We start from the raw sequence: 26,824 nt of genomic DNA, 5'->3' as shown, positions 1-26,824 counted from the left end.
CAAAGAATAAATAATAAAGGGGAAAGAGGGCATCCTTGTCTCGTTCCTCTTGATAAGGGGAACAATTTCGAGAATTGATTATTGACAAAAACGCTGGCACGAGGAGCTGAGTAGAGGAGTTTAACTAAAGAGATAAAAGAGGGGCCAAAACCAAACCATTGTAATGATTTAAACATAAAATTCCAATTAATACGGTCAAAAGCTTTCTCAGCATCCAAGGATAGGGCAGCTAGGGGGGCTTTAAATCGTTTACTGTGTGAAATAATAGTGGCAAAAACACGGGCATTGTCAGCAGCAAGTCTACCTTTCACAAAACCGACTTGATCTGTGCTGATTAACAGAGGGATAAGGGATTCGAGACGGGCAGCTAAAATTTTGGCATATATCTTACAATCGTAATTAATCAGGGAGATGGGGCGAAAGTTTTTACAAAGAGAATGGTCTTTGTCAGGCTTGGGGATTATGATTATCAGGGCATCCAAAAAGGAGCCAGAGGCCTTGGCATTTGCAATAAAGGAATTGAAAAGTTGTAAAAGATGGGGGACAAAAATAGAATGCATGGTGGAGTAAAATTCAATAGGGAGACCATCTGGGCCAGGGGCTTTCGATTTTTTTAGGGAAGTAATTGCCTTGAGAATTTCCTGAGGCGTAATTTCAGTCTCTAATTGGTGGAATTCGGCAGGGAGAGATGGGGGAGGGGGGAGATCTTTGAAAAAACGGGAGAGGTCATCATCATCAGGATGAGTGTCATCAGTATATAGGAGTTTATAGTAGTTATGGAAGACTTCTGCAATATCCTCGTCAGAAGAAACTAGTGTGTTGGATGCGTCATTGAGAATAGGGCCAATTGATTTTCGTTCAGATTTAATTTTGAGATAATTTGCTAGCATTTTGCCAGCTTTATTCTGACCCCCGTGAAATTTAGATTTAATCTTCAAAAGGGTGTTACAGGCTTCAACTGTGGCAATTTGATTGAGGTCAGATTTGGCTTTGATAAGTTGGAGGAGAGCGTCAGGATTCTTGGAAGAAAAGTAAGAGTGTTCCAGGGTCTTGATGTTGGAGAGTTGGGCGTTATATTTAGCACGGTTGAGTTTTTTTTTTTTAGCTACATAAGAAATCGTGAAGCCGCGTAGGGCAGCTTTAAAGGCATCCCAATTATTCGAAACTGATGTGTCATGAGGTAAGTTGAGGGAAAAGTATTCAGAGATAAAATCCTTAACTTTAGACATAAAAACAGAATCAGAGAGGAGGAAAGTGTTAAATTTCCATCAGTTAAAAGATGAGGAGGTTTGGGTTAAGTCAAAGGTGGCATAGACAGGTGCATGGTCCGAAATAAAAATAGAACCAATTTCGGACTTCTGAATCGCAGGGAGAAGGGATTTGCTGACTAGAATATAGTCGATTCTGGACCGGGTGTGGTGAACATTCGAGTAAAAGGTGTATTCCAGTGAGTTCGGATTGCATGTTTTCCACACATCGAAAAGGGGACGTGAGGCAATGGCTGATTGAAAGGATTTGTGTGTCTTATCAGGCTGGAATTTGGAGGAAGATAATCTGTCTGAAAAGGGATCTAACCATTGGTTAAGGTCACCAGCTATGATAATGTTAGGGCAGTCAATGGAGGAGATGAGGATTTTGATGTCAGACCAAAATTTAGGGTCAGGTCGGACAGGGCCATAAATATTCAGGAGCACCATAGTTTTGTTTTGTATGATCACCTTAGACATAACCCAGCGACCCCCATCATCAGCTTGAGAAGAGAGAATTTGAACATTCAAACCTTTACGAAACAGTATAGCAACACCACCTTTTTTATCAACAGCAGGAGAAAATACAACTTGACCCACCCAAGCCCTCTTAAGTTTCAACGATTCAACATCTGTACAATGAGTCTCTTGAAGAAAAGCAATCTGAGCATTTAACTTGGATAAATGGGACAGTACCTTTTGACGTTTAACAGGGTTTCCAAGACCACGAACATTCCACGTTACAAAATTACACATGATGGAAGGCAAGAGAGGAGGGTAATATCTGGGTCCAATACACTGCAGGTAAACAACTACAAGGAAAGACAATGGAGACAAACATATTACAAATGAGAATCAAATACAAAATATGAACAAAGGCAAGGAAAATCGGGTAAATAGAGAGAAACAGTAAGCGAGTGAGCAACTCGAGCATAAGGAGAAGAGAAGGGGAGCAATGAAAAGTACGGGAAGAAACAATAAGCGAGGAAGAGAGGTACACAAGAAAGAGAACGAAACATAAATGAACAAGGGGAGAACATGCAAGGCCTGTGAAAAGAAGGAGAAGAGAAGAAAGATAGAGGAGAGAAAAAACAAACAGATCAGGGCAAAGAAGCCAGATCTGAGAGAAAAGAGAATACCAAGACATTAGGAGCATGGAGACGCCGGCGAAGGCGCCAACCCCACAGAGCGAGGGAAACGCGGGAATAGAGATAGGAGATAAAAATATAAGAGAAGTCGTAGTAAAGAATTACATAGAAGAGACCAGGACAAGGCCACAACAGTCGTCAAGACATAAGATAAGTGAATGCAGGGAATAGAAAAGAATTATTTTCAGTCATTAGTGTCCATAGTGGAAGCAGTGACAGTTTGGAGATACTCCCGAAGCTTCAGAGGATCATCAAATGTACGGGAACGACCGTTGTGAGTTATTTTGCAGAGACAAGGATGTAGGATTCCATATTGAATGTTCAAGTCCCTCATGAGTGGTCGTAGATTGAGGAACTCCTTGCGACGTGCATTCGTAGCGTTTGATAAGTCTTGGGCAATAAAGATGGTATGGCCCGACCAAATGAGGCGACGTTTTAGTCTTGCAGCTTTAAGAACAGTCATCAATTCGGTGAACTCAAGAAATAGCAGGATAATACCTCTAGGTTTGGTCGGGTTGGACGTGAGACGGCCCAGACGGTGAGCAGGCTGGATGTTTAGAGGAGTAGATTCTGGTTGAAGTTCCAAAAGCTCATAAAGGAATTTGCGGATGAAGGACACCATGTCAGCCCCCTCAAGGGACTCCGGAACACCATAAATACGTAGGTTATTCCTCCTGTTACGATTTTCAAGGTCCTCTGTGTGTAATTTCAACTGCTGAATCTCCTTTTCAAGAATGGGAATTTTAGTAGACACATCCTGGACGTCACTGATGCGTTGTTCTAGTTCCAAAACCTTGCCCTCCATGACGACCCATCTATCTTCTATCTGCTGGAGGTTCTCGTTGGTTGCAGACATAAAAGGTTGTAAGCCACGAACCTCTTCTAGGATGGAATCCAACACAGGGTTCGGGGAGGTACGAATTGGAGAAGGAGGGTCATTCTTAGGGCGTTTCTGTTTGGTACCAGTAACGGAAGATCTCGTATGACCCACGTCCTGAGACATTATGCCAACAGAGGGGCACACTAGTAGGGACGCAGGAATGGGACTCAAACCACAATAGCCAAAAGATTGAGACCCTATAAGCAGACGTCGGAGATGCAGTCGAAGAAAGAGAGTGCATATGAGGTAAGGAAAAGCAATGGAGAAGCAATACCTCAAATCCACAGGACAGGCGTCAAACTTAAGTGAAAATTAGCTCAATACGCAGGCAAAGGAACATCCAGTAATAGGGTATTAGAGAAACAGCAAAGCGTCCATAAGATATGAGACCCAGAGGGTCAATTGGTAATCCACAGAGGGTTGCAGGTAAATATGAGAGAGATGTTGAGCATTGCGCAGTAAAAGCACCACAAAATGGCCACCGTTATAAAGTAATGACGCATTCAGAGACACGGAAGGGATTTGTGGCGCAAAAAGTCATGAAGGAAGATCATAGTAATATGTGGAGGTCACTCTACAACATACCTCGTACATATGAGCCCAAACAGTGAAGCAGGAGGAGCACTGGTTGCTGAGGAGGCAGAGACGTGTGAAAGACGGGACGCGAGCTCAGCGGCACAAAATGGCGGCCGCTCGCATCCCGCAACTGCCGAGGAAGACAAATCGGCAAAAAGTCACAAAGGCGGCATTTGAAAGAACCGCTGCATCTCGCAATACACGGGGACCATATTCCGCCGTGAGAGGATGTGTGCAGCTGGTCTCCGGAGCCGGGAAAAGCACCAGGAAAACTTTGAGGAATCCCGCGTCGCCTCGGAGCTCAAGGAGGAAGCGCCATCACTCGCCGGCGCGTAAGCCACGCCCCCCCACCCTTATTTTTCTAAAGACATTTTTTACAAGACCTGGCTGTAATAAAACCCTTTTCTATCACTTAACTGGTTAGTGTGAATTGTGACGTGCTGGTCAGGAATGAGGCTGCCACCCCCAATGTCAATAGTATGTGTAGCAAGTGTACAATGTCACTTTTTGCCTGGCCGCGCAGCATTCAAATATATCCGACTACCTTGAACAAATTCTATTACATAATATTTAGAATCTATTACACATTTGTTTATTAATTGCAGGTGTTTTTCATACATAAAAATATTCAATTTGTAAACTAGATTGAATGAACCATACATTCATATTTATGAACCCAGAACAAAAACAGTTTGGATCCGACGTCGAGCGTAAGAGCAACGTGTATTTCGATTGCACGTTGCTCCTACGCGCAAACGGTTCACACTGTGATGCTGATTACACTTCTTTAAAATTCTACACATGCGTGGAGATTCCAAGTCACACAGCCTTGCACAGAAGAGACACACTGTCCACGAATCTGGATATTATTAGTGCGGAGTGGTAACAAGTCGTATAGCTTCTGTTCACTAAAAAGATATCGCACTGGTAATAGCCAAGAAATTGGTCAACTTGTCTTCTTGGTTGTTAAGCAGGACTAACTTCTCTGTTTTTGATAAATGGAATGGGTTGGAACAAGTGACAGGTCCTTACTTTTGATGCTCCCTGAAGAAGCCCAGATATGGGTGAAACGCGTTGGCTGTGTTCAAGTTTCCAATGAATATGAAATAAATGATCAAATAATCAAAGATATTATATCTCTTGATTCATCTCTTTGTACCTGACAATTTTTCTGGCAAGTCAGTTTATGTTGGTCTGGTTGCCTCTTAGATCTTTGTGATTAATGTTATATTATTTGTGGTTCAAATTGGTAGCAAACCATTTCTTGAGGAGTTTAACTGTGGTTCTGTTATTGGACACTCAAAGCAAGACTTGATTTGTGTGACAAACGGGTTCCCGAGCCGCTTTTGTTTGTTTGGTTTAATATTCTCAGTGTTATCCACTCTACAAGCAACTTCCCTTGGCTGGGGCTGCCTACGGTGTAAGTTGAGTCAATAGTTTAGAAGATTCTTTCTGAGGCTTTCTTTCCTCATAAGGGTTTTTCCTCTCTCTTTCTTGGCAGATCATCAGTGAATTTGATGCTTCTCCCGACTCTTTCTCCTACCGGATCCCTGGTCTAAGTCGGAATCGTCAGTACAGCATCTGGGTGATGGCGGTGACGGCTGCAGGCAGAGGCAACAGCAGTGAAATCATAACAGTTGAACCTGTGGCCAAAGGTAAAGTGCTTCAACAATGTTTTAAAATATTTTCTAAACTAAGTGCCAAAATTTGCTTCTGCAGCCATTGGTGGTTCTATACTATGATTAGGGATTTAAAGATCATGGCTGTTGGTCTATGAAGGAAACCCTCTTTGATAAAAAGTCCATATAGTATTTATGTATATGCTGGTGTAGCATAAACCTAGCTATGTATCAAGGAGAGCTGTAAAGTATGTGAGGGGTTGGGAGATGATTTACAAGATCGTGCACATCAAGCATTGATACCAGAAATACCTTTTTTGCACACATTACATTTCACATTTTTAGGCACAGGGAGAACTGATTTCCCACATATACACAATTTTGGGTGAAGCGCCAAGGCTGGGAGAACATGGGTTCCCGGGATTCAAAGGCAGCAGCAGCTTTACCCACTAGGCCACATCTCCTCATGCCTTAGAAGTCAGAATTCTCTTCAAAAGATGCCACTGTCAATCCTCCTGTATGCCACCTACAAACAATATAGACTCAACCCTTTTATTTTAATGCTGATTGCCCCTGTGAGAAGTCCACTATGGAAATTTGAGTGCATTTTATATTTAAGTGATCCTGATACCAAAGTATTTGTAAACTAGAGCTGAAAGTAATTGAGATTCATAATTTCATGCACTGAAGTTTTTGGATTACACAATAAAAAGAAATGCATAAAACAGGGTGCTACTACCAGCGAGCACTGACAAAGGCAAGAGATTTGATGTAATGCATGTACATGGGAAAACACCTGCCCCACTAATCTATATAAGCATGTTCACACAGACCAACAGGCATACTTCACCCATGTACATCGACAAGCTGAATTGATGGTACTAATGCATGCAGACACCCAGCCCTAGAGATACACATGCACAAAGGACAACAATATAGTCTCTCACCCACACTGAAACACTGCCATACAGGCATCTACACAAATAGACAAATAAATATACAGACCCCTATGTTACCCACACTGATAGACAGGAAGCCAACCAAGCATGCAGGCACAGAGGACAAAAGGCATACAGGCACCCAGTCTAATAGTCACACAAAGACCTATATAAAGCATAGAGGATAGGTAGGCATGTAGTAATGGAGCACAGGGCACTATGCAGCAGCGAATCCAGGGTGTTGCACAGGATTGGAGAATAGGGTGATAAGTAGAAGGAGAAAGTAGCTTGATCCGGGTGTTTTACCATGTTGAGCAGATGCAACTGCAAGGACTTGATATCCCAGCATGCACTCGGTTTGACTACCAAATAGAAAATATTTTCTAATTTGATAACATTGCTATCCCCCTCAATCTGTGTCCAAGTTTCCTATTTACTATCCCATTCACAATCACTGCCCAAAAGACACTGGAAACGTTTCCCTGCAGACACAGAAAAGACCTGCTTAACTACTTTGAAATTATTGATTTCAGACAGGCAAGGCAGTTATATACACAAATAATATATCTGCCAACTAAATCTATTCCCATGTGCTTGTTCCCCATCACATCCCCTCCCCCCACGCTCTCTCTGTTGCTCCCCCACCTCATCCTTTGCTCCTCCTGCCTCTCCTCATCCCGCTGGCATTATTTAAATGTGAAGACCCAGCGACCCATCTCCTCCATTGCTCCTGTCACTCCTCAGCGTTTTCCGCTTCTCCACACCCCTTCCACTGTTGCTCCACCTTCTTTTTTTTGTAACTTAAAAAAAATATTTTTGAATGGCCAAGAAGGTGCCATTTGCTGTTGGGCCACTCCTTTCTTACATCATTTTTGGCCCATGTTTTTACATGCTTATCGCTCAAAGGTGGGCACCCGCCATCTTGGAATGGTAAAGTAAATCAAAAACCAAATTGCCACTGCATCATAGCACAGGATGATATAAACAAAAACTAATTGTTTATGTCCCTTTGTATAAGGTTTTCTCTAATGTAACCTTTCCTAATAACATTTTTCATTAAGCTGCAAACATGAACAATTCGGTGAAATCAGCTGGCATTCACCCTTAAGTCTCCACTTTGATCTGTCTCTTCCCTCCCATCTGCTAATGTTATACTCTTCTACTTTATACCATTAGGGGCCCGATGTAGGTAATCCCAGATTACCGATTCTTAAATACCGAATCATACCGATTCGGTATTTAAGAACTGGCAATCGGGATGTAGGTAATTTTACCGAATTAATTACCGAATCGGTATGATTCGCTAATTAATGAATCGGTATTTACCGATTCTGTAATTGCCATTGATTCCTATGCGCCTTGAAGCCCATAGGAATCAATGTCAATTACCGAATCGGTACATATCGATTCGGTAAAATTACTGAATTTGCAAGGGGGACAGGGTGTCACTTTGACACCCTGTGGCACCCATGATTCTGGCTTGTGTGCCATTTGGCACACATACATGCCCTAAGGGCATGTATGTGTGCCACAGGTGTACATGCACAGATGTGCATGTACACAGGAATTCGTTATTTACCATGACATAGTATGTCATGGTAAATAACGAATTCTTAAGGGCCGGTGGCACTGTTTTCAGTGCCACCTACATCACAAATTTGAGATTCGGTAAATTTACCAATTTGTTGTAAGAGTTTATTATAATTTAAGTAATGCAATCTTGTTGGGATATTTGATATAGTGTGCCTCCTATCCTTTATTTCCACTATAGAGAGGGCAATTTGAGCTGAAATAAGCGTTGTTCTGACCAATGACCCTTCCTAGGCCAATATAGCATGTAACACAATATGGTCTGTTTCGCCTCCTAGCTCCAGCTCGTATCCTGACCTTCAGCGGCACGGTGACAACTCCCTGGATGCGGGACATCGTCCTCCCTTGCAAGGCAGTCGGGGAACCTGCTCCGACAGTCAAATGGATGAAGGATAGGTAACCAGCAACGTATTGTACAACGTAGAAGGGACTCTTAAGCAAAATATCGCCTGATCTAAATATTTCACCTTAAGTATCATTTACCAAAATATCACCCTGTTGGAGTTAATATTAGAAAATCTACACCCAATGGTATGATATTGTTAAAACCACTATTTAGAGCACAACATTTATGTCATACACTATTTTGTTGAGAATACCGCTGTATATGTGTCTTAAGCATGAGGACTGGAGCAATCACTGGTGTTAAGGCTAACATGATATGAGTAACTTTGACAGCCATACATTCCAGATGTTTGTTTGTCGATCTCTTCTTACCTTTGAAAAATGATCAGTCTGATTGATGGTGTTTTCATTTGCATAGAGTGGCAAAATGTATAGATCCCTTTAGAGATCCCTCAACTGCATTTTTCAACCATGTCTTTTGTTGCATTTTACCATCCCATGTGCATGTTACTAGCATGATCTGTGGTGATTTGTATCTCGACTCCTAACTTTGTACTGGTGTTTGCGGGAGGTTGGAACTGACAGCCCTTTTTGCGGACCTATTATTCACTATTAGATACAGTGCATAAGAGAGAAAGGTAAAAAGGGAGAAAGATGGCAGCATAGGAACATTGGGTAAGATTGAGAAAGGAAGAAAGCAGGGATGAAAAAGATCCTACAACAGTGAGAGAGACAAGAAGTGTAGGTTGGAGGAAGAAAGAGGCACAAGGTAGAAACAAGACCATGCATCTTTAGTGGGGGATCAGCTTTGCCATTCAGCAGCTCTAGCCCTCGGTACTTGGAGTAAAAGCCTTTAAATGTATAGAGTACAATCATAGGTACTTGGAAATAAAGATCCTACAAGAATATCTTCCTACAAACATTCCCAGGTACCAATGATCTCATCATCAGATGATTTCAAACTGGGTGATATTAAGGTATTTTGGAATAGTCTTTATTTTTGGAGTCAACATTTCTGACTCTTTATTTTTGTAATGTATGTATTTATAGTCTATAGATGCATATGGGGTCCTCCTCACCGCTGATTGGTCATACACATGGAATCGAAGTGAGGTCTTGATCAGAAGACCACGCCGTACCTGATAGGTTACTTACCCTACAAGAGACAGTCAACATCCTAGGCATAGTCTCATTATTGAAGTCTCAATGGCTTCTGGTTTTAAAGAATTTTATCTCGAGACTCTGTCCCTTTATCCCAGATGTAACCAGCCTTCAGCACAAATTTAGCGTTATTTGAGGCCAAAATAGTTGATAAACGCATAAATGTGACTATCAAGTGGTTTTATGAATGGCAAAGTTAATGTTGCTTCATTCATATACTAAGTAAACAATTGTGCTCTTTGGTTGGGCGGGATCATGGGAATGTTCTGCAAAGTGAGCTACCCAGCACCCTAAAAAAGCATGTTTGGGCTTGTGCCCAGCCATCACCATCATCATAGTATTGCCCTCCTCATGTCATGATTTCATTGACTATTTTCATGAACAATTTTATTGATTTTTAATAATCAGCATAACAGAATAACAACACAACAAGTGCACCGGTATCCCATGTGACATTTACGTCATACGAAATAGAGATATCAAGCTTCTAGAACATAAAAGTCCAGCCATTCGCCCCATATCTGGAAGTGTTTCTGTGGGCAACCCCTGGCCTCGTTGATGGTCTTTTCCAGTTGCGAACACCAGTCCATTCCTCTCTGCCACTCCCTAAGGGTGGGTGTTGCTTCACACCTCCATTTTTGGGGAATATTATCCTTCACTTCCTCCGTTGCTATCCCAACTAGAGATTGGTGCCCGAGAATTCCAAAATGCTTAGAAGTACCTGAATGGGTGTAAGAGTGATGCGGATGTGGAGTACTTGAGTAAGAGTGGCCATAATTTACTGCCAATAGGCAGCTAAGGGAGGGGGCATTGCCAACCACGTGGAAGAAGTCTGCATTGGTACAGGGACATCAGGGACATCCAGCTGTGTTAACTCTACAGGTCCGCCAGAGCTGAATCAATGTGAGAGAGGTGGCATGGAGGTAATTAAGTTGTATTAGGCAGGGCCTCGAAGATATCACTATTTGCGGGGACCAGTTGTACCAAGGACCAGTCGGTGTCTTCCAGCTCCCTTTTCTGTCTGGGGAATGGGAAACCATCTGGAGTGATGGTAATGAGAGTCCAGAACAGCCGAGAAATGCCGCCTTCCCCAGCGCACCCATCAGCACCCTCTCCTCTAAGGGGTTATACCAGGGGAGGGTAAAAATCATCGATTTATCTAGTTGTAGGGTATGCCTCCGTTGCAGGTAGTTGGGGAACTGGGTGTTGGAGAGGGAGAAATGTGTCTGGAGGGCGTGGAACGTGATCAACCCCCTGCACATTTCTCCGAGCGGCAAAGGGGTTAAAGTTGGAAGTGTGCCATGCCTAAACCTCCATCATAAACTGACTTACGCAGTTTGTCTTGTGCTATTTGGTGAGGGTAACTGGACCAGAGAAAGGAGCAGAGCATGGAGGCCAGACTGAGGAACCAGCGATCGGGGATGCAAAAAGTGAAGTTCTGGATGGCAAATAGTTATTCAGAAGTGTCATCATTTTGAACACAAGACTAGAAAAGAGAAAATGCTACCCTTCTATAAATTTTCGATCATTTTTAGAAACATTTTTTCATGGGTGAGAAGAACACTAAATACAAACATTTACAATATTTACAGCTATCATACATACAGCTGTCATACAACTATCCAACAACTGACATATATACAAATAAATCCACATTTATGTACAAGCTTCTTTTGCAAGAAAAAATAAGTAACAATTAGACAACCACAAATAGTTAATCTTTGCGGAAATTCAAATCATTGTAGTGCCACCAGGGTCAAAAAACAGAAAAGGCAACAAGAAATTGAATTTAAACTCTTCAATTAATCCAAGAAGAGTACTACATTGAAAGAGCCCTGAGGAGAATCTGAGATTGTATCCAGATTCGAAACGCGTCGGCAAACGGCAAATAGGCATTATGATTTAGCAATTCTCCAGTTGTTTATTCATCAATCTGAATTAATTGAAGAGTTTAAATTCAATTTCTTGTTGCCTTTTCTGTTTTTTGACCCTGGTGGGGCACTACAATGATTTGAATTTCCGCAAAGATTAACTATTTGTGGATAGTTGTATGATAGCTGTATGTATGATAGCTGTAAATATTGTAAATGTTTGTATCTAGTGTTCTTCTCACCCATGAAAAAATGTTTCTAAAAATGATCGAAAATTTATAAAAGGGTTCAAATAAAATAACCCATACAAACAAAAGGTTTCCCCTTCTTTTATTCTCAAAATTTTGAGGTAAATCATTTCGAGGGCTAGCATTTTCTCTTTTCTAGTTATATTAGGTCCAGCTGCCCCTCTGTCCCAGGACCAAACTCCGTTTTGTTTATCATTTTGAACACAGCCACTCTCCCTGGTATCTGCAGTGGTGTGCCCCCCAGTAACGAGGTGATCCACCTTCATTCATTGATTTAAGGAGATAAGCTTGAGTTCCCAAATCTCCACATTATCTGTAAAAAAATGGATCCCTAGGTTTTTTAAGGCCTTGCTGCTGTGGTCAGGCATGAAGCCACATTGATTCGGATGTATTAGTTTATGGAAGAAGGGACAAAGTATGCTGGCCAAGAGCTTGGCAAATATCAGGGGTATAGACCTGTATGAAGAACCCTGGTCCTTGGGACATCCCTACGTTTGAATGACCACAATGGTGGCCATGTCGATGTACGAGGGAAATCTCCCTAGTTCCACCACTTCTTGTTAAAGTGGATAGAGGTGGGGCCAACTTATTAGAGAATCCAGAATAGTACTCAGTCGGGAAGCCGTTGGGGTTCAGCGTCTTACCGGACTTCAGATTGTGGATTGGGCCGTGATTTCGTACTCTGTTAGGGGACTGTCGAGGATAGCCCAATAAACAGGGGACAGTGTAGGAAGGGAGATATCATGAACGTTAGGTTGAGTATGTTTGTTAGGTGGGCGCCTGTGGCAAGCATTGAGTACCCCGTAGTAGGTGGCAAAGGCCAGGACAATGTCCGCAGATGATGTGGCCAGGGGACAGGGGTCCGTCATGGATCTCCGGAATTATGCAAAATCCCATATCCTTGGTGGCTAGCCAGTGGAGCAGTTTTCCGGATTTATCGCTAATTTCATAGAATTTCTGGGTGGAGGCCATTCAACAGTGGCTGGCCTCCTCCAGTGCCATTTGACGGAGAGCGTCTCGTGCCACTGTCACCTGTTGATTAAGTATCTCAGTCGGGCCACTGTTGCGGCAATGTTCGAGGTCCATTACACGGGTTTCCGGGCGATTACAAAGATGTGTCCTTTGCCAATCAGCCAACCTGAACCTCATTATGCCCACTCCTCTCCTAGTGAACTTGACTGCAGCCCAGAGGATGCCCGGAGAGTCTCCCGTACTCTTTTTGAGGGTGCAGTAGTAATCCAGCCCCTGGGAGAGGAGGTCTGCTCATTGCTCGTTCCAGAGGTACCAGACATTGAGGCGCCACAACGGCCACTGGACGCATTCGCCCTCTCTTATTCCCACCATCACCATTGGAGTGGTCTGATATATTCCTGGGGTGTATGTCTGCCTACATTACATGCAACGAGGAGGTTCTCGGGAGAAGCAGGAGGTCTATACGAGAAAGCGATTTGTGTGAAGCTGATGTGTGCATGCATTTCCTCCCGGAAGGATTCCAGGTCCTGCAGCTATCACACAGGCCAATGACCGGCATCCAGTGTCTTAGCCTGATAGTCTGTGTCAGGCATGCTGCCGTTGGGGTACCCGAGACATCAAGGACAGGCCTCGGAGTGAAGTTGAAGTTACCGCCTATCACCATTGTGTTCTGTGACATTGTGGAAAGAACCCAGGTCAAGGTGGAGAAGGTCTCCTTATGCAGGTGGGGTGGAATGTATATGCTTAGGAAGCCATATTATTCCCCTCTAAGAGGCCAGCCACTCCTATGTATCTGCCTAGGGTGTCGGACAATGTAGTTGTCACTGTCAGGGGCAGGCTGCAGTGCTGAAGAATGATATGTAGCCTCATCACTTGGGTGGATGCGGGCCGAAGTGTAGCTGGAGTGTGTGTGTGCAGGCTCTCCCTCCCTCATAGTATTAATGGGTCCCCAATGACGAAAGCTAGGAAAATTGATGCTTGTCTCCTAGTAAGGATGAGTGCAGATCACAAGCGAGGGTGGTGCCAAATAACAACAAACAGGAAAAACTTCCCAAGAACGGCACTGTCCACCAACTAACCCCTCCCCATACTTCCCCTCAGAAGCATCTGTTGCCCTAATATTGCTCAAATACAAGAAAACAACCAAACCGTTGAGGGTGGATAATGTTGTTCTTCATCAGATGGATCGTTAGCGCAGAAGACCAAGAAAGGTAACATGCAGTTAAATAACTCATGTCGGGGCGCCTCCCCAGCCTCCCCGCCCTGGGGTCCAGGTCCGAGGTCGCAGCTTTTACCCCAGCACGGGAGGGGTCTACCTACAGGGGGGTCACTCCGCTCATTGTTGTCAGATTCAGGGGATCTTGAACATCTCATGTGAATGTGTCGTCTGGAGCCTGGTGATTATTGGTGTGTGGCCTATGTAAGTTGGGTCTCTGTTCGGGCCCCGTGGGGACGGTATCAGGCATCTTAAGGTTGCAGTGTTCTGTAGCCCACTGCCAGGCCACTTCCCGGAGTTTTGAAAAAGTGTGTTAAGTCACTTTAATGTGTGCAAGGCAGATCAGCATTTACCGGACTTTGAGTGATCTAAGGTTTTGTTTGACCTTATCAAGGTTTCATTGACTTTTTGGACAGATACTGGGATTGTGCCTCAAACTCTTGCATATTTGTGTTGGAAATTCAGCTTATTTATTAACTAGGCTTAAGTGTTGACTGTTCGTCCAAAATATTCTTTGCTTTAACCCCTCCCATGCTCATGACGAGCTGAGCTCGTCATGAGCCACGGTTGCCGTGTGCTCATGACGAGCATAGCTCGTCATAACGACTCCAACGCTCGCACGCGGGGCTAATTCCCCCGCTGTGCTGAGCGTTCTAAGAAAATGGGAGTGGCCGTGACCAGCTCAGCTCGTCATGAGCACACGGCCACCGTGGGTCATGGCGACCTGAGCTCGTCACTAGCACCGGGGAACTGTGCGCCCCCCCCCTCCCACCCCCCACCCCCCAGCACAGCGGGGGAATTACCCCAGCGGTCATGGGGTTAAAATTATTATGGTGAAACCCCAGGATATATAGAGTGACACTGTGAGGAGGACATCAAAAGACCTGCTGTCCCATAAATTCCCAAGATAAATTGCAATTTCATCAACCTGGGCTATTTTGTTTTGTGTTTTTGCTAGCGGTGTGGCAATGCAGATTCTGCCTAGCTGGTCCACTAGTCGTGATAATGAAAAGGGGAGTTAAGATGTTCCCACTCAAAATACTGGGAGGTCATATTTCGCAACATGTTTAGCTGGTAGAGTTGTGTGACTGCCAGAATAGTTTCCTGGAACAGAAACCGTGCTTGATTTGTTCCAGTGTTTGCCATGGATCGGCACAGGCGCTTATTTCCAAACATTAGCTATTGTTTTTAAGAGTACACCAAGTGGTGGCTCTCTAAAGCCTATTTTTTTAGCACAGCACGGTTGTTTATCAATTCAAAGTATTAGAAAATGATAAAACTATGGAATGGATGGTCCAAAAATGTCACACTTGTTAAATGTGAAGTTGATTACTATGTAATGCTGCCAATTCCTTGCAGCAGCAGAGGCAGGGGCTGTGGGTGATGCTGGCTGCAGTTGAGTTTTTGAGGCCCCTGCCACTTATATTTTTAGACACTCCTATTATATTGAAGTCCAGCTGAGTTATCCGTTGAGTTGCTTTACCCTATCTTTACCATTTTTTCCTGGGATACAAATGATTTTAGACCGCGTGTAGAGCCTGCCTGCAGAGGCGATGCCATTCTGTCTGGGTGTTTGGCACAGGACTGATCACTCCTAATCTCTATTGGTGGCAGACAACAACTGAGTTTTGGGAAAATTTGTAGTGGTTTGGTCCCCTCTACTGAGGGTAAATCACGAGATGACGGTCCTCGCCTCGCCCTGTACACTATGGTTTTCTCAAATCCCCTGAGTCATTCACATGACTGTCCCAAAACATTTTGATGTTTTTCTAAATGACCAATCTTTAAAGACTGTAAACCCACTCACAAACCTAACGTCACATTTACAGACAGCGTGCAGTACCTTATATTTATTAAAGCCAAACAAGATTGAAGAAACGTCATCTGTGGACAAATCTGCGTCCACTGCTCTGTTTCTTCCTACTCATAAGCAGGATGCTGACTCTTGGACACGGTGTAAACTTGGTAGAGGGCAGGGATGGGATTCCTCCGGGTGTCCATCATGGTTGTGTTCTACTAGGCAACCCGCAGATCCGCAAAGTGGAACAGTTTGCTTCTTCCCAGTGGTTGGGCAGCATAGGGGATCTACTTTTAAAGGACAGAGTAGGAAATGGGAGAATGTGGAAGTTTGAAGTGCAACGAAGATGTGGTAGACATTTCTAAGAAATGATAGTGGACAATGTTAAGTTCCATAGCGAGATTGTTTCCACTGCTTGTCTATTCTGTAGCTTTAAACTAATGAATGCAGAATTAATTCAATTTTTTCTTGAAGGGTGCCACCACTCTTCCCCCAAATGCCCCTACCGAGGGTCAACCTAGCTTGATCCATCATGAGTTATTGAAATATTTACTACTGCTTCTCCAGAACTGCCTGTAAAACAAATGGCCCCTTTAACTGGATCAAATAAGAATTATGCAATGTAAAGCATGCCACTTGGCCCCATTTTTCAAAACATTTTTGGGGGGAGAAACCCAGGAAGTGGTCATTCACTCTCGCAGTGTCATTTGTGGCACCAGTTTAGACCTCATCATTTTTAAATTCCCCAAGAATAGTGTTTTTGTTTTCTTTCTGTGTTCAAGCAATTTTGAAGGCGTTGCCTCGCCCTAGTTCTTATAGTACTTAAGAATCAACAAGGCTAGTGACATCTTTTGGAACCCGTGCTGCTTTGCGCTCTTGTGGAGGGAGGCGGGAGAAGTGGTATGACGAAGGCGTTTGCTAGAAAAGGAGATGATGGAAGGTCAGCGTATCATATCTCAAAGGGGAAAGAACAAGGAGGATGGGCTATTTCAAGATGAGGCCAAGTACATTTTTGTTTTATGTGTCTCCATAATGTCCCACCTGCAGTTCTAGTACAGGACGAACTGGTGCTGGGTAAAGGAGGAACAGAAGACCTCCATATATCACTTACAATTATTTTTAAATATTTAATAAACAAGCATTGTCTACCGGGGATGAAAGAGTCCCATAAACTGTGCTTAATTTGGAAAATAAATGAATAAATGTAAAAAAATTGTAAATTGATACTTGTATAGCGCACTACTCACCCGCAAGGGTCTGAAGGCGCTTGTACGAATACTGCTGTGGAACCCATCCTGGCTTTCCCTGTTAGGCGTCCACTCCTGGGCACCCCCAAGGTTGAGGCCAGGCATCCTTTTAGCGTTGTGGGGGCTGTTGTGGAGATTAAGCAAGCTATTGCCCAGAGTTGCAGAGTGGGACTCCATGATTGGAATAGGCACCAAGGCGAGAAGTATCAGGTCCGTGGAATTTTTGAGCCCAAGACCCGGAATTGAAACCTGGTCCCGAGCTAGACCTCTGCATCAGGGTCTGCCGCTCTAATCATTGAGCCACACTTCTCCACCTATAAATAATAAGTGTAGGGACCCAAATACTTTGTTAGGAGGCTGCTACTGAGTACTGGGGTTGTCTAATACAGAGTTCCCTAATTGTGAGCCACGTTATGCATTCTTTCTTCGACCACCCTGCACTCCCTTTTCTCTCTATCTCTTTGTTGGTTCTTTTGCATCCGTTCTTTCTCCATTTGGCAATATTTTCCTATCTTTCTCTTCCTCCTTCTTTATACCTTTTCTTCGTATGTCTCTTTTCCTCACCAAAAATAGGCACCAGTGCCTACCACCTGCAACCACCGGCACCAATGTAGCATAGAGAAGAGACGCTCTACCCACCGCCCTGCGCTCTCTCATCCTTAGTGACGCAGCGCGGGCCCCTCAGTGGGAATGCCGAGGGTATTGTCGATGATTAGGTATGCGCGGATCTGAATGTGTTAATCAACCTGGCAGCTGCAGGTAGTCGCGTCAGTGTCCCCGAACCACGCGCGCGTCCCAGGAGTCAGGAAGGTCAATGGATTCAGCTCTAAAAATAAACGCCCCGGTCCCCGGCAGAATTAAGGCCGCCTGAAGATGCGAAGTAAACATAGATCCACAGGAGGAAGCAGGTGGCACTCGGGGGGAGGCAGTTTCCATGAATGGTATTCCCTTGTAGTAAAGAATCTGCAAAGGCTTTGCATTGAAGTGAAGCGTTTAATTATTCTCTGCTATTTTAAGCCTGCTTGCAAGGTTACTCGATTATCCACAACAATGGCCCGCGTTACTGGAGGCAGGAGAGGGCTGGTCTTTAAAGTGCAAGGCCGAGGGTCTACACCTCTTGTTCTGTAGCTCGGCTGCTCTGGCATGTGCTGGGAGGAGAGGCATTGTTAAACTCTAATTCTGAAATGTTGATGCTCAGAGACATGATGGAAGGCTACAAGGGACAAAGCATGCAAAGAATGAGTGTAAACATGTTCAGTGCCACAGAATCAGTTAAGAATCGAGCATGAGAAAGTACAGAATCTGGTCAGAATCCACCTGAGACATGCAATATGGTAAGGGTAAGCTCTTCAAAGCGGGTCGTATTATAAAAAGAGCCCGGGAGCTGCAAGGTTATATGGCCAGGGACTACCGAACATCCCCCCTCCCCCGCCTTGTGTTTAACCAACATTTATTAAAATTAGACATGAAGAGGATTTCTTTGGAGGCGGGGGTCGTACAACCCCCCGCCCCCGGCCGTATTTATTAAAAACATAAAAATCAAAATAAAATTGAAATAAACAATATTTACACAATTTTACGCAGAAAACATACTTGACACTTGATTACAATTCATATGTACAGATTTCAGATGGCTAACCTTAACATACTTCTAATACAAAGTATTTCCTATCCGGATCTAATATCTGAATCGTAACCATACACTAATGACTTTTCTGCGTATCCTATTTGGGCCTACGGCAAGGTCGCTAACTGGTGTCAGATCCTTATCAATTAGCCACGCCCTCCCGTAGGAGTGCGCATGCGCAGAGGGCCCATTTACCGAGAGGGTACTCCCCCCCCCCCCCCCCGGTTACCCCCGTACTCTCCATGAATTCCATTAAAAGGGGGCCCTTGCACTCTGCGCCGTTTAGTGACGTCATTGTGCCCGTGCGGGGTGGCCAACCAGCCTAAAGAAAGCGTGATTCCCCCCCGCACCCATCCAGCCAACCGGTTGTACCGCCCCTGGAGTTGTAGGAGAGACCACTTGTCCCTCCCCCTGGGCAACCCCATTCAAGAATGGCGCCGCCCGCTAAGGACCTTAAATTGACTGCTCACCAATCATGACCTTACCGCCTGACCAAGGAATAGCAAGAAATACAACGATTGATGACCTACAAACGGGAAAAAGTTCTAAGGAACAAAAATAATCATACAACACACCTGTCACACTGGGAAAAAAAAACATATTAACAACCTCATGATACAATAAGCAATATCTGCTTTTAGGGGATGGGTGGTGGGGAAAAAGATTACAGCCTCCTAAAAGGCTAGAGAGGGCAGGCCTGGGATCGCGGAAACAAGAGGACGCCTCCTGCGGTCCCCAGCCTTTTAAACCCCCGTTTGGTCAGGCCGGTTCTAGCCGGCCTGACCCCTGCTCCCCCTTGACCTGGAAGCGATCCAATCGCTTTCGGGTTATTTGGGAGCACCTTAACCAATCGATGGCAAGGCACACCCGCCGCGTCATTATGACGCGGCAGGGATGCGCCCCACCATGGATAGCTGGCGAGGGGGAGTTGGGGCCAGTGCCCCGCAATACCCACGGCGGGGCCAATGAGGGCCCCCGCCTTTCTCGACTGCACCTGCTTTTTGCACCCCTCAGGCACTCTGGTTTTACAGAGGGGGCTGCAGACACGTGTATAGATCCTTCAGGAACACAGATCTTTCAAATGTAAAATGCACATGATTTCAAGTGGGCGTGCCCCATGTGCCAGCTGGAATGGACCCATGTAACTGATGGAATTCCTGCATTTGCGTGTGCGTGATGCTACAGATGCAGACGCAGAGGCCAAGAGACCATAAGCAGATGCACTTGACTGTGCTCCATATAGCAGTGACACCCTCCTAGAGTTGGCCTCGGAAGTGTGGAAATGGGGTTACACAGACTCCCCAGGGCTCCTCCTGCAGGGGGGGCAGTCAGTCACTCAATACACTCCCATGCACCAGACTCTCTAGCCTACCCTCCAAATGCAGATTGTGTGACAAACAGGCAAGAGTGTGTGAAAACAAAGAGAGGAAGGCCCTAAGGGTGACCTGAGGAGCGGGCCCTTAGTTGATTGGAAGTAAGAGCAAGGCAGGGCCGGACTGGCAATTCCAGGCACCGGGCAATCCCCCGGTAGCCTGGATGGGGTAGGGCCGTTTTTTTCACTGGCGGACAGTTTTCTCTGACCTCCGCTGCAGAGCCAGACTCAGACAGTCTACTCCTCCGTGAAAAAAGCACAACTGCAGTGGTGCACGTACACACCCCATCCCGGACCCGGTGCAGCAGCAGCGAGCCAGGTGAATTTAATAATCAGGACTCAGAGGAGGCAGCGCAGTGTGCAGATGTCTCCCTCACCACCGCGTCTGCGCGCCACCGCCACCCACTCTTCAGTACACCCTTAGGGTGAGGCTCGTGGGTCCATGCATGCCGCATGCGCATTGGGACTCGCACAAGTGCGTGTGACTGCCTGGCATAAGAGAGACAGAGTGGCTGGAGCTGGGGCACCGTTGCGGCCATAACTTAATTATTTCTAGCCCCCTAGCCTGGGCCCAGTCTGTCGCCTGCAGTAGGTGAGTTTGTCTGTCCACCCTGTCGACAATCATCTCATGGACAGTGGGCACTAGGTGGGTGTCGCGACCGGGCCAGGATTATTAAACAAAGCAAAAGGCATAGGCCCCAGCCCGGTTCTAGTCTGACTGCGCAGTGTGGATTTAATTGTGAGCAGGGCGGAGCGAGGTCAGGTGACTTGGGTTCAGACCTACTTGAGTTACGCACCGTCGCAGCAATAAATCAAAAATGCTTATCATGATGATTGTCAGGGCGCGTGACAATCATCTTGATTACAATTTTTTATTTGGTGCTAGTGGTGGCAATAAAACGAGGGCTCGGCACTGGCTGTGGTAAGCCATGTCCAGGCATTTCAATTTAAACTTATTTTATTTGTTAAAAGCTGAAACACATTAAAGAAGAGGGGTGGCGTAATCACCTACATTTAATATGTGCAATGCTTGTGAAATTGACAAGTCTCATGCGCCATGTGAGGTGTGGGAGCGGGAGCCTGCTGGTGGTCCACATGAAAATCGAAATCAGGGATTTTTCGATGCATTTTTATTGCAAGGGCCTCATTTCCACATCCCCTTTACAGGTACACTGTGTGCAACCAGTTTCTATAATCGTGCAATGAACATCGCAGCACGTGTACCCATGGATTGGCACACATCTAGTTTGACAGTTTCCTCAAGACATTTTCTTGATAAACCACATGATCTCACTAGAATAGAAGTTACACAGTCGCAGTAATGTAAAAAAAAAAAGAAGACTTACTTGTACAATGAGTAGCTAAAAAAATCAGGCGTGTACAAAAAGGTGAGTTTTCTGCTAGCAGGGCCGGAGAAAGTCCCCTGCATGGCTCCGGAGAACGCACAACCCTGTCTCGAAGTCCCATAGGAAGCTGTAATGTTTTTGCCCCTCGCCTCAGCATATACAATGATCATACATGTGCACTAAGGGCTATCCATGATCTGGAGTGAGAGTAGACCCAGAGCGGGGCTTTGTAGTTAGAAGGGCACACCAAGTGCACATCTCTTTCCTAATAGAGTGACCACTGGCATCTCCCCAGGCTGTACGGTGTTGGCAGAAAAGTGATTACAGACACGGCCAATGCAATAATGAAACGTACCCTTGATTCCTAGGGTCTCCTTTAAAAGTTCACTTAATACTCGAGTAATACAAATTTTAAAGTGATAGCTGAGCAGGCGGGGTCAGGGAGACACGATAGCGATGCTGATAACTTGTCCCACTAATTCTGCGGCCCAACTATATGTGCTCCTCAGCTCCGCTAAACAGGCCTGGGCTGTGAGCGCCAGGCAGCGTGTCAGCTGCGCACCAACACAACAGTGTGCCCGGATGAGCCTCCTCAAGTGCCTGCATGCCGTGCTTTAGAGGTCGTGCAATATAGATATCTGGACGTCACACACTCAAGTGGTGAATACATGTATTTGGTGTATGCCTGTTGCGTAGTAAAGGTTTGTGCACTGTATGTGTCTGCATCTCATATGCGGTTTGTGTATGCATGTTGTACAATAAAGGTGTCTGCCTGTCGTACAGTATAGGTGTGTGCATGTTGCGCACTGTAGGTGTTTGCATGTCATGTATGGTAGGTGGGTGCATGTTGTGCACTATAGGTGTGTGCATGTCGTGCATTGTAGGTATGTGAATGTCGTCCACTGTAGGTATGTGCATGTTATGTATGGTAGGTGATTGCATGTCATGTATGGTTGGTGTCTGCATGTTGTGCACTATGTGAGTGTGCATGTTGTGCATTATAGGTGTTTGTGCATGCTGTGCACTGTAGGTGTGTTCACGTTGTGCACTGTAGATATGTATATTTCATCTGATATAGGTATGTGCAGTTTGCGCACTATAAGTGTGTACGTGTCATCTACTGTAGGTGTGTGCACATCGTGCGGTGGAGTGCAAATCATGGACTATTGATCTGTGCATGTCATGAACAAGTGGAGTCTGGATGTTGATCTATAGTAAGATTGTTATCTGCAGATATCTGACTAATCAGAATCCCTAATAGGTAGAATTGCTATGAGCACCATGGTAACGTGAACTCACATCTGCCTCGTGATGACCGTCTGGGGCATGCATTGGTGAGACCTCAAAGCACGCACAGGTTGTTTGCTGTGCTAACGCTTGCTCAAGCCACAGCAGATCTGACCCACGCAAAGCAATTTAGGTAGTGCAAACAGACAGTTTTACACAGTGGCAGCAAATGGGTGAAAATTTGAGCAACATCAAATTTGGGAATCTGAACACGAAAGAAAGACAAATACTGTGTGCGGACTTGGTGACTTCAAATTCTAATAGTGAAAAAGCATGTGCTCCGAAAAAAAGCACACACACTGACAATAAGGTATGGAGCAATGGGGCCCGTGCCAGCGGGGCTAGCACTCTTAGTCCCAGTGGAAATAGCTATGCTCAGAAAAGTGTCTATGAATAGTGTTACACTATCCATACACTGACAAATGTAGTTGCACTCGCAGCACTTTAAAGAATATGGGTAACCTGGTGCTCTTTAAGGTCACCATCTACTATTTACTGTGCTTTGAAAGTTGATACAATTGAATATGTAATGAAAAATGTGCTGTAAAATTCACCATTTTGGTCTGTCCCTAAACCTGCCTACTAGTGTTCGGGCTTGCTTGAAGTGCTCGCTCCCTACGAGCCGCACGGGGGCTGGTCTGGGACCCAGTCCGGCCCTGGAGCAAGGGTCTGAATAGTGTGGGAACACAATCTCAAATGCACATAGCAGATTGCCCCAGAAACGTAAAGCCCTCAGAATGTAAATATTATTGGTCTCAATAAGTTTTATCCCATTTTTCTACCACAGTGTGACAATCAAGTAGCCATTTTGAATGTTTGGATGGCTATACAGGAGACTAATAATAAAGTCAGTTTGCCCGTGCTCATTTGACCTAACAACATTATTAGCTATCAATTAATCAATCAATCAATCAATCAGGTATTTGTGAAGTACACTACTCACCGTGAGGGTCTCATGGCGCTGGTGGGGGTGGAGGTGCAGGTCCATCTCTTCCTGAATGCTTGCAGTGTGGAGGATCGTCTGATGCAGAGGGGCAGTTCGTGCCAGATCTTGGCTGCGATGTAGGAGAAGGCTCTTCCTCCCATTCTGGCACTGTGGATGCCAGGGATTTCGGCCAGGGTGAGGTTGGCGGAGCGGAGGTTTCTCTTGGGTGCGTAGGAGGAGATTCTATTGGTGAGGTATTGGGGTCTGGTGTTGTGGAAGGATTTATAGGCGTGAGTGAGCAGCTTGAAAGTCACTCTCTTTTTGACAGGAAGCCAGTGTAGGTCTTGTAGGTGCTGGGTGATGTGGTCTTGTCGTGGGATGCCGAGGACGAGTCTGGCTGTGGCGTTCTGGATGGTCTGGAGTTTGAGGAGTAGAGATTTGTTGATTCTGTCAAAGATGGCATTCCCGTAGTCCAGTCTGCTGGTTATGAGTGTGTGGGTGTTGGTCTATCTGGATCTGGGGAGGATCCATTTGAAGGTCTTGCGGAGAATGAGGAGGGTATTGAAGCACGTGGAAGATACAGCCTTGATCTGTTGGTTCATGGTGAGGGAGGAGTCGAGTATGATTCCGAGGTTGCGAGCATGGTCCGTTGGTGTTGGGGAACTGCTGAGGGTGGTGAGCCACCAGGTGTGGTCCCAGGCGTAGGGGGTGGATCCGAGGATGAGGACTTCCGTTTTCTCCGAGTTGAACTTCAGGCAGCTGCTGCTCATCCAGGATGCGACATCCTTCATTCCTACCTGGAAACTGTGTCTGGTGATGTTGGGTTCTTTGGTGAGGCAGAGGATGAGCTGGGTATTGTCGGCGTAGGATACTATGCTGAGTCCGTGTTTTCTGATGATGGTAGCGAGGCGGGCCATGTAGATGTTCTTCTCATTCTTGCAGTGCCAGAGAGCGCTGCAGTGCCCCATATAGTCCATTTGTTGGAAGAAACATGGACATTAAAGAGAAGTGTTTATTGGGTTTCCAGGATTTGGGGCCACGCATCCTTGTGAATTTGGCCTCCTCTAGAAAGAAACATAAAGCAAAATCCATGGCAAGTCTTCGTAAAATCTTATTTCTCAAGACGCTGATAATAAATGCTAATATGACCCTACATAAGGGTACTCAGTTTATGAACCTCAAATGGATGAAAGGGTGGATGAATTCACTGAATTCGAATATAGGTCCTTTACAAAGATGTGTACAATGGTACTATTAACTCACTCGAATATCATAACGCATTTATTGTGAAGTGATGGGCAGGAAACAGCAGGAATTGAACATTACATGAAGTATGCCGATCAGAAATAGCTGATGGACATTTAGGTCAAGCCAGAGTCTTACCAGATGCAGGAAGCTTTTATGGAAGTAAATAAGACTTGAAATTGCTGCAGGAAGGGAGATGAACGAGCACCCTCTCTTTGACTTTGACAGGACAGGCCAGTTCTTTTCAGAGCAGAGGGTCAATGAAAGGACCTTGTCTAAGTTTTGCATTTTTATGGTACACCATTAGTCTCAAGTTCAAATTGGTCTGAAATTTGTAGGCTTGGAGCTTAAACCCAATGAGGGTCTGCCCTCCAGACACCTGTTCAAACTTAGGATCTGGAATATCTGTGATCAGTAAAAATAGCTTTTAAAAGACTGAAAGACAAGTGTGAAATAAGGAATGTGTTAATATAATGATTATCGAATATCATTAAGGATTCCCTACTCTTCCTTGCATGTCACAGGCATTGGGTACATATGGGTTTTCCAAAATCATAACTCATTGTAAAACACATCAAAGTGCAGCGCGTAGCAATATGAGTGGTCATAGCAACCATGGATGGTCTAATATGACATGAAATATGTACTGTGGAGGGGGTTGAAGTGGAATTTTTGCTGCTAGACTGAGGAGCTGGGAGGGACTTGTCATAAAGTGTAAAGACAGCTAATTCAATTATAAATTATGTTCCAATAAATCTGGAAGATTTGTAACCAACCAACATGATTGAAAGATGTCAATAACTGTCTGTGCGTTAATACTGTGAATTGCTAACCATCATTTTACCCGGATGTCGTTAAGGGTAACACCACCTCCCAGGGCTGCCTGTAGTCATCACCAAATGTATGTGATTCAAGACATATCAGTGGTAATAACCCCAAGGTCTTCTCAGTAGCATTGCAGACAGCCACCACTCTTCCCTGTACCATCCTTCAAAAACCTCTGTATTGACTTCACAACTTCTCCCAAAAAATTCAATTTGCACCCTACTTTTTTGTCCTAACTGCTCCTTAGAAACGTACCCTTGCCACACAACCCTTCACATGTTTCCTGCCTTCTGTAGCTCAGGAAACAAGATGGCCACATCTGCTGAAGTTCCTCACCTTACCTGGTCACTCTTTACATTAAACCACAGGGCCTTAGTATCTAATGTCATAACAAGCTTAAAAGGGATTTAACATCAAGAATGTGCCCTCTACTTTTTCTCAGGGTCAAATTCATGAAATGAGCATGAAGGGTGGCAAACATTAATCAAGGCTTTTAAAGTACAGGGATATAAAATCAATGAACACAACCTTACTGATAGAACTTGGACCTGTTGTGATATATTCCTACTGCATAAATCATTAAGGTTTCAAATATAGACGTACCTTAAAAGTTTCAGAAGATATGTAATTTTGCATTCGGATAATTTTTTGAAAAAATTCAAAAGAAGCTTTGATTGAATTTAATAATCTCTCACATATAACCTGTAACGAAACAAGAGATACTCGATTATAAACAAAAATGCGCTATTGCCCTATTTTGAAAAAAATTAAAAATTATAATATGTCTATACTGTTGTTGTCTTGTCCTGGTATTGTTATACAGGGTGTAGACCTAGAACTGGCCCTGCCTTATGTTCACCCTCTTCCGACTAGTTTTGATTGTAATTTCTTTAATTTATGAATTTTGTTTCCTGTGAGGTAGTAACGGAACACCCAGTCTAGTGACGATTGATGGCCGGAGAAGTGTTTACACCAATGGCAGCTTCATCATCCGTACCGTTAAAGCAGAGGATTCTGGGTTTTACAGCTGTGTCGCCACCAACAACTGGGGAGCAGATGAGATTATTCTGAATCTTCAAGTACAAGGTAAGAACCAAGGGACCCTTGTGTCATATGTGCCTTTTCCAACCACACGTTACCCACAGATTACTAGTCAACGTGTCAGCATGGACAGCTGTTCTTCTCACGAGCGATAGGCCAACAGAAAAAATGATCAAAAATTTCGAGGAGGGAACTGTTGAATAAATTTGCGGATTTATGGAGCTCCAACATGCCTGAAAGGTATCAGGGCGCCTCACATCAGTTACCAGTGCTTGTGAGGATTTCATATGAGCATTGTTT

The 26,824-nt window shown here is 44.7% G+C and overlaps 1 protein-coding gene across 1 annotated transcript in view; it reads left to right on the top strand.

Annotated features, from left to right (window-relative positions):
* Positions 1 to 26,824, top strand: part of DSCAM (DS cell adhesion molecule) — a 985,823-nt gene that overhangs the window by 793,946 nt on the left and 165,053 nt on the right. Inside the window, exons 21-23 of the mRNA XM_086935432.1 lie at positions 5,353 to 5,506; positions 8,277 to 8,394; positions 26,406 to 26,569. Coding sequence (XP_086791558.1) covers positions 5,353 to 5,506; positions 8,277 to 8,394; positions 26,406 to 26,569 — 436 coding nt within the window. The remainder of the gene's footprint in view (positions 1 to 5,352; positions 5,507 to 8,276; positions 8,395 to 26,405; positions 26,570 to 26,824) is intronic.

Source organism: Lissotriton vulgaris, chromosome 8 (assembly GCF_964263255.1).
Source record: "Lissotriton vulgaris chromosome 8, aLisVul1.2, whole genome shotgun sequence".
NCBI lineage: Eukaryota > Metazoa > Chordata > Amphibia > Caudata > Salamandridae > Lissotriton > Lissotriton vulgaris.
This window is presented reverse-complemented; position numbering and strand designations above follow the sequence as displayed.